The sequence below is a fragment of the Pygoscelis adeliae genome, unplaced genomic scaffold, assembly GCF_000699105.1.
Source record: "Pygoscelis adeliae isolate BGI_AS28 unplaced genomic scaffold, ASM69910v1 Scaffold1383, whole genome shotgun sequence".
NCBI lineage: Eukaryota > Metazoa > Chordata > Aves > Sphenisciformes > Spheniscidae > Pygoscelis > Pygoscelis adeliae.
The window spans coordinates 6,002-13,990 of NW_008824443.1; the positions used below are offsets into that span (position 1 = coordinate 6,002).

At 50.6% G+C, this 7,989-nt stretch overlaps 2 protein-coding genes across 2 annotated transcripts in view; one reads left to right on the top strand and one right to left on the bottom strand.

Moving 5' to 3' along the window:
* PCYOX1 (prenylcysteine oxidase 1) overlaps positions 1-3,869 on the bottom strand; it is a 9,852-nt gene extending 5,983 nt beyond the window's left edge. Inside the window, exon 1 of the mRNA XM_009320940.1 lies at positions 3,863-3,869. Coding sequence (XP_009319215.1) covers positions 3,863-3,869 — 7 coding nt within the window. The remainder of the gene's footprint in view (positions 1-3,862) is intronic.
* A 112-nt stretch (positions 3,870-3,981) lies between these two features.
* The window catches only part of TIA1 (TIA1 cytotoxic granule-associated RNA binding protein), a gene marked incomplete at its 5' end in the record, with an annotated part of 9,463 nt that continues 5,455 nt past the window's right edge, over positions 3,982-7,989 (top strand). Inside the window, 5 exon segments of the mRNA XM_009320941.1 lie at positions 3,982-4,086; positions 4,544-4,642; positions 5,187-5,241; positions 5,413-5,445; positions 6,729-6,816. Coding sequence (XP_009319216.1) covers positions 3,982-4,086; positions 4,544-4,642; positions 5,187-5,241; positions 5,413-5,445; positions 6,729-6,816 — 380 coding nt within the window.

Sequence of the window (7,989 nt, forward strand, 5' to 3'; positions counted from 1 at the left end):
GAAATCGCCGCCTCCCCAAGTGGTCGAAGCACGCTGCGAGCCTGTTGTTTCCCCAGGAACTAACGGTAGCTGCAGGGCGGCTCCTCGCCTCGTTAAAATCATAAATGGGGTCCCTTAATTACAGGCAACTTCTCTGGTGGTGTTGGGCAGCTGACGCCCGCCGCTGTCAGGGGGGTTTCGGTCGGCTGGTGCTCGCGGTGCAAGGCAGAGGAGAGCTCCGGTGCGCGTCTCACGTGTGCGTTTCTCTCCTTTCCTCTGGCAGGCGTTATCTGGAGTGGTTTCCCCCGTGTAGGTCAGGGAAATCGCAGCCTCCGGTCCTTCCGTTCCACCTCTGCCTAAGCTTTGGTCTCTGTTTCAGTACGGGAGTTGAGGGGAGGAAAGACAGGAGGGAGAGGAGTCTTTCCAAGGTGAGGGGAAAGTTTTGCCCTTGGCCGACGGCTGCACCTACCCCAGGGGTTGCTAAATGAGTGACTGCAGGAAAACAGGGCTCTTACGTGACTTACGCCAGCTCCTCTGGTCCAGGCTCTCCTGAGCGGTAAACACTCTGTCAGCCTCCCTGCGTGTACGATCCCGTTGTCTTTCCAGTACGCGCGTTTTTGGAACTATTCTTGGCGTCTGCAAACATGGGTCAGACCTGTTGGCGTATTTACGTGTTTATTTAGAAAAATGGGTTTCCCCCATCGCAGTGAAGTCGTCGTCCGGAGTTTAGTGGTCTCGGCAAGTAGACGGGGTGTGCTCGAGGGAATAAATTACCTGTCCTTGAGCACGTGCGGCTCATTGCACAAACACGGCCGGGTTTCTGGGCTGCGGAACTGACTATCGAGCAACGTACTGGGAACGGTATTTCTCTGCCTCGCTCCGAGTGACTTTCTCAAGTCATACGGAGGATTGTCACGAGCTGAATTGCACAGATGGGGCTTCGAGCGAGCAGCTTGAAGGAAGAAAGTGCGGCTAAAAGTAATCTCTCTCCAGCTCGGGTCTGAAGCGTGTGTGTGTTAAATATTTGCTTGCGCGAGGATTTCTGTAGGTAGTGCTACAGGAACCCCATCTGGACCTGGGTTACGGCGCTCCCTCTTGGGTTGCGTCGTCTTGCTGCGTCGGGAGGGGCCACCAAAGTGGTCTGCAACACGCATGTGCCTTTTTCTTTAGTCCCCTTAGCGTGTTTAAGTCCTTTTTCTGGAACAGTTTCCAGACCCCGCTGGAGGTAGCTTCTTGTTTTGGCCATTTCCACGTAATCTGTTTCTTTGAAGGGGAGTGCTAGAGCCTCGGCGTTCCGAAGCACGTTAGGAGCCGTATTACTTATGTAAATGATTTCCTGGGTAGGCAGCTCATTTTCACGTGGCCGGTGACCTTCCTTGAAAGCCACTCTTCAACGGCAGAGATTATAAATTTGTTACAAGGCAGACAGTGTTTTTGAACTTTACAAAGACCTCTTGTTTGTATCTTTCATGTAAGTACGTAGATACTTGTGGAATACGTGTACTTCTCATTTACTTTGCGTGCCTAAAAAGATGCAGAAGCGCTAACGCTCGATAGTTTGGTGCTCTTTTTCGAGAAGCCGCATTCTGATCAATGTGCTGTGAATAAACGGAGCTGTCTCCAGAGCTTGCCTTCCATAGTCTGCAAAGAAACATCGACCGACTCATTAAGGAGAATCCAATTAGCAGGAAAGAGAGGAATGGGAAAGGTGCAGGAGACGACAGAACCGTCACGTAGGAGAGGTCGCCTGCCGAATTAGCTGGCCCTACCTGGCAGGGTCACCTCGGCCCTCGGTTATTTCTTGTCTGACTGGTCCAGGACAAGGTCCGGGTGCGCTGGACCCTGCCCGTGTGCCAGCTACACGGAAGGAGAGCTGCGGCGGAACTCCGTGGAAAGGTTGGGATGGTCAAACAGCTCGAGTGTAGCGCGGGGAGAGGGCGTCAGAGAAAAGAACACGGGGGGTTGTTGCTCGGGGGGGGGAGGTTACAGCTCTGTGTTTTTCCCATCGGTCCTGGCACGGTTGGTAGCATCGCAGGACTTTGTCGTCGTTTGTCAGCCGGTGGATTGGGGAAACCTCTCCAGGCTTGCTGGCCGCAGAGAGCAGATGTACCCAGCTGCGGGGTCGTGAGGTTACGCTGACGAATAACAGGAGAAAAATGCTGCTGAATTTTTACGATGTTGAGCTCTTTTTCTGAACGGCCGGTGCGCTTTACGATTCCCCCTCCTTTTTCAGTGTTTTGCAGAACGCTCTTGTTCCGTGTGTCATTGCTGCTGGCGTGGCCGTTGGGGGATGCCTTGACCACGTCTTGTGCATGAGGAGCCGAGACGTGTTTTTACCTTTGTGGGGAAGCGAGTAGGTCAACGTCCAGTACGCAGTCACACGTGCTGTCTCTCTATGTACGTGTACGTACACGTATATCTTGCTGCAGTTGATCCTTCGAGGATGCCTTTTGAAAGGTCTGGCCATGCAGAGATTCATGGGTCTGTCGGAGATCCCTCGCCTAAATCCTGCTTTTTCCAGCTAAATCCAGTGTTAGGGTAGGGAAGGCTTCGGGAGGTGCCCGTCCGGTTATCGGGGTGAAAATCCAGCGCGAGTGCAAAGGTCAGGGTGTAGACACCGTGTCTAGGAAACTTTGTGTTACAAATAAACTGTTAATAAACTTAGACCTGGAAGGTGGCGTGAGGGTCTCGTCGCTCTAGTGCCTTGGCTTGTTCATTATCCGATAATATTAAAAAAAAAAAAAGAGAGAAAAAGAAGTCTCACTAGTTATGACTCTCGGTTGAACGTGATGCGGGGTAGAATGTCCTGGTGTTACCGAGCACAAAGTTAATTGCCTTAATGGCAGTACGCTAAACCCTCCTCTGTTGAAGGAAACCTCATCAGAAGTGCAGGAATTGCCCGCTTTGTTGAGCGAGAGGGTGCCTGTGACGACCCGATTCTGGTGAAGCGTGCGTTGACTTTAAAAAGGAGTACGATTGTGAGTCCTACCTAAAATAGTTGTTCAAATTATTAATACGTGGCTCGCCGGGTCATTTCTGACAGGAAAACAGAGGCTGTGTGTCTCATTCCCCCCGATTCTCTCCTGCTAAAGCAAATACTGGAGCGCATCCATCTCTTCAGGAAGGCTGTTCACAGCCTCCTGTCAACAGAAGGAGCGCAAGAAGTCGCTGGTTTTGCTGCCCTGTTGTTCTCTTACAACATCTTTTTAACTCTTGCACGGAGACGGGGGAGGATTGCTGATTTATTGATGTGGTTTCAGCAGCGCGATTTGGCTGCGGCTCTCACTGCAGAGGCCACGGTGTGCCACATAACGTTCCTTTGCGGAGAGGTGCTGCCACACCTTTGGAGCTGAGGTTTCTCCGTGTGCTTTTTTTAAAAAAATCCTGTGACTTGGGCATAACAACAACAACAAACCCCCCCACACACCCGTGGGTGGGGTGCCACAATCCCAAATCGGAGCAGGGGTTCGGGTTCTGTTTGTGCTTGAGGAGGCTGATCCTTTCCCGTGGAGGAGGACGGGGGAATGCCCACGCTTGAGCACGTTTGCCCTTGGTTGGTTCAGGCAGCTCTAATGCTTTCAGACGGTGAGTCCTTTTTTTAAAAGGAGCTGACTAAATGTCGTGTAACGTGCTTGCTAAACACCGGGCTGAGCTGCTAGGGCAGCGGTGCTTGGTGAACGACGGCTGCGTGTGGTTCTCGTAACGTGGAAATCCATTCGGTCGGTCGAGTTGTCCGTATCTGGCTTTCCCCGTTCAGCTTTGAACCCGGGGTGAGATTTTAGAAACGCAGACCTTTGGCGGGAGCGAGGTGGGGTCGCTGCCCGCCGTCGCCGAGCCACTTCTGCCCCGTTGCTCCACGGGTCGGGACACGGTCCTGCCGCACGCTTCATTTCGACGGCCTGACCGGGCGGGTTGGGTGTTCGGGGAACGGCTTTGCGCCGCGTTTGCTCAGTACCGACGAGCCGACTGGAGCGTCAGGACGGCTTCTCACTTTTTATTTGATCCTACAGGTACGTGGGGAACCTGTCAAGGGATGTGACCGAAGCTCTGATCCTCCAGCTGTTCAGCCAGATCGGACCATGCAAAAACTGCAAAATGATAATGGATGTAAGAGCCTTCCCCGAGTGATTTTCGTGTTTCTCGTAGCTAGCGGCTTTGGGCCGTACTTGCGTGTTTCGGAATTCCACTGGAAATGCGGCGTGACCGCATCAAAGGGACGTAATAAGGCTGGAGATCACAGTCGTGTGCTTTTGGCATCATTTCTGCCTCGTGCCCGGTGTTAAATCGAAGGATGGGTGGGTATTGCGAGGGGGAGCGAACGGGGTGGGGGGCGTGCGGTAGACGAGATGGGAAGAGTTCTTCCTTGCCGTAATTTTACCTTTCTGAAGCGGAACTGAAACCCCCTGGAGGGTTGTTAGCGCACTGACTGTGGTCTCAGTGTAGAGTAAAAAAGCCTATCCATTTTGAGACATTTAGGCGTAACGAATAAGGAGCAGAGTATAATAGCGAGGGCACAGTTTGAAGAGGTTTGTGTCGGCAATCCCGTGTTTGTTTCTTTTATCAGACAGCTGGAAATGACCCGTACTGTTTCGTGGAGTTCTACGAGCACCGGCACGCGGCTGCAGCACTGGCTGCTATGAATGGCCGGAAGATAATGGGTAAGGTAAGCTGTCGTGTCTACAGGGTGAGTTGGAGTTGAAAAACAGGCTGTCTCGGGTGGCGCGGGTGAAATATCCATGGGTGAAATACCACTTGAGACGCAGTGGATGCGCTGCGGACGTTAGACACGCGGTTTGGGCAGAGGTCTTGACGTGACACGACTGACAAGAAGAGCTGTTTTGACTGTTGTAGGAAGAATGCGGAGGGAGGTGGGGGTGTGGAACCGGGGAGGGCTCAGAGACGGGGGCCGGAAGGGAGATTTTAACTCTGCCGTCCTTATTGCGTCTCTCTCTTCCCCACCCCTGCAAAAAAACCCCAACCAAACCAACCCAAAAACTCCCAGACCAGGTCTGTTTACCGTCTTTGCTCTTAACCAGCGGAACGCAGCTTGGAAGAACGAACCCTCTCCCGAGCAGCGTGTCTTAAACTTGAGCTTTCACCCCAAACTTCCACGCCTGGTGCCCCTGTAGTGTCAAGAGTTGAATGCTGGGGGTATCTGAGCTCAGCTGGGATTTGCTCGGTCTAACGTGAGCGACTAACGTTTGCAGGAGGTCAAAGTGAACTGGGCGACGACCCCCAGCAGCCAGAAGAAAGATACCAGCAGTAAGTGTCGCTTACGCTTTGAGTACGTGTTTGATTTGTACGAGTAGTTTTTAAACGTAAAGAGTAAGCATCGTACAATTATATGCAGTAATGTTTTGATCGTAATCCTAAGATATTATTTAATGTGTTTGTGTTAATAAACTTAAGAACAAATCTAATCTTTGTCATCAGGTAGTACCGTTGTCAACACACAGCGTTCACAAGGTAATTGTATCTTCTTAAACATAAAATGAAATCTCTCAAGGGTATTCACTAACCACCTGAAGCTATGTATGGGGTTTTGTTCGTTACGAATTTATTTTTTATGGAGAGACTTCCCTTTCATTTCCCTGTAGCGTCAGAAAGTGATCTAGTGTCCGCTCTTTGGTTCTGGTGCTAATCTCCAGCTGTTTGTTACGAGTGCACTTGTAAAAAAAAAAAAAACAAAACCAAAAAGCCCCGAAGCCCCTTGTCCCCTGCTATCGAGGCAGAATAGTTGGCTCCCTGTGAGGCTGCAGCACGCGCCGCTTCAGACACATTCCTTGGGAGTATCCAGACCGTTTCCCAAACGGGGCTCCGTCGCTCCCGGCGAGCCTACGGATCGCTGCTGTTCTCGACAAGCTTTGAGTTTCTGTAGGCCAGTGGGGCTAAACTACATCAGCGTCCGACCAGACTCGAGACTTTCGTACCTGCTGTAGTACAAATGAGTCTGTATATTGCTAGGCCGGCGCGTGACACGTTGTAGTGGAAAACTCCTTAGATACAGGACCCTTGTCTCGCTTTGGTGCGTGTTTTTTATGGCTCTGGTATGAATTGAAGGGATTACTGTTTCCGTTCTGTTGCCTTCAGTCTCAGTTCACTTGCACACGGATTCACACACACTGAATTCTCACGGATTCACATGGTGTAGTGGCTGGGCAACCAAAACTGTTGGCTTTTGGGAACTCAAATGCTTTAACAGCCAAACTGTTGCAATGCAAGGTATTTTTTTGATTTGTTCTTCACGACCCATGGTGTTAAACCAGCCACCGTGGCTGGGTTCCAAATAACGTCCTGCTCCAGAGCGAGTGTTACCCTGCGTTTCTTGAATCTGCTAGACGTTTCGGTTGGTCAGATTCTTGAATCGCTTAGCGACCTCCTCCCGTGTCGAAGCTTAACACTAGCGTGCGGAGAGGACGATTTTCGTGTGGTCTTGGCACATTAAGTAAATAGTTCAAGGCTTTCTACAGTAAATGCCGACTGGTCGTAAAAGCAGTTTGTAAAATGCAGAACGTAAATGCCGTATGTCACTGTAGTATCCTTAAAGTCGCTGCCTCTGTGGCGCTGCCAAGCAAAGGGCCTGTTACGAACAGCAGTAAATTCTGCTTCGTAGTCAACTCTAGTCTTCACGTAGTTTTTAATAATAGCCGGAAAGCCGAGATTGCGATGCTCTGTGTGCGCGCGCGCGCGCGTGTGTTCGGGGGTCGTCTTCAAACACTAAGATCCTCTTTTCTCTTTTTCCCAAAAAGACCATTTCCATGTCTTTGTCGGAGACCTCAGTCCAGAAATTACAACTGAAGATATAAAAGCAGCTTTTGCGCCATTCGGAAGAATATCGTAAGTAATTTCCTAGGGCAAATAAACTAAGTTATCTCTCCTAAATGGAGGCAGCCTTATGTTTCAGTAAGTAAAGAATGAGAGTTGTGGCAGTGCAGGAATACACATTCATCTGTTCATGCAGCGACGTGAGTCTGAACGGTCGGGCATTAAGCAGGGGTGTGTAAGCCGATTCCTTTATAGTAGCTTGTTCTGCTTTCCTAGAAAAGTTGCATCCAACCTGCTTTGGCTTTATACTCCTTGCCTCGTTTGGCAAGGCAACGCCGGAAAAAAAAAGTGACCCCTAAACCCGGGGTTTGCATTTCGCTGGCCCTCCCGGCGATCAGATCACCATCACGCTGTACAGTTTGTGACCGAGTCCGTTTGCACGTCCACGTCTTGGGAGGCTTTGGATTTTTTTGTTAGCCGTGGTCTGCCGGCCACCGGTCGCCAATGTTTTTTGGCAGTTAAATTCCCATTGCCCACAAAAATGAACCTTTTTTAGCACAAGGCTCGTTGGGGCACCCGGAGGCCGCAGCTAGAGTGGCCTCGAAGCGTTTGGCGCTGGGTCGGCGTAAGCCCTTGACCCGAAGGGCTCGGCCAAAACCACGGGGCATCTCGGGTCAAGGAGCTGCGCTCATCCCCGCGGTGCAGAGCGATGGTGTAACAAGCGAACGTGTTACAAGCGGGGAGCGGTGCTCGCAGGCCTCCACCTGCCAGTTTGTTGCATTCAGGGTGTAGCAGAGTAAGGAGCGGTTCGTTCATTCCATCCTCCAAATGTAAACCATTAATTTTCCTTGTAGTGTTGTCTGTACTGGACATTGAAGTTTCTTGATGGTGATGTAAGAGAACATAGAGTGCTTTGGAGTGTTGTGTAGTGAAGCATTTAATTGAAGTAAGTTTGTTTTTTGTTTTTTTTTTTCCCCTCAGAGTCCAGTGTATTTACTCTTTTAATGCCAGCTTGATTTCCTCTTATGATAAGGTTTAAAAAAACAAAAAAAAAATCTATTGTGATCCGAATGTGACTTGCCTCAGACGACTGTAATGCTTGACTGCGTCTTTTGTAACTGTCATCTAGGAAACACAGAGGGTCGGACTCCTGAGGAGAGTCAATTTATCCTCTGGCCAAATGTGGTCTGGATGGCAGGGACGAGGGGCTCTAAAGTAGATCCGAACTGCTGGAGTGAGTGCGAA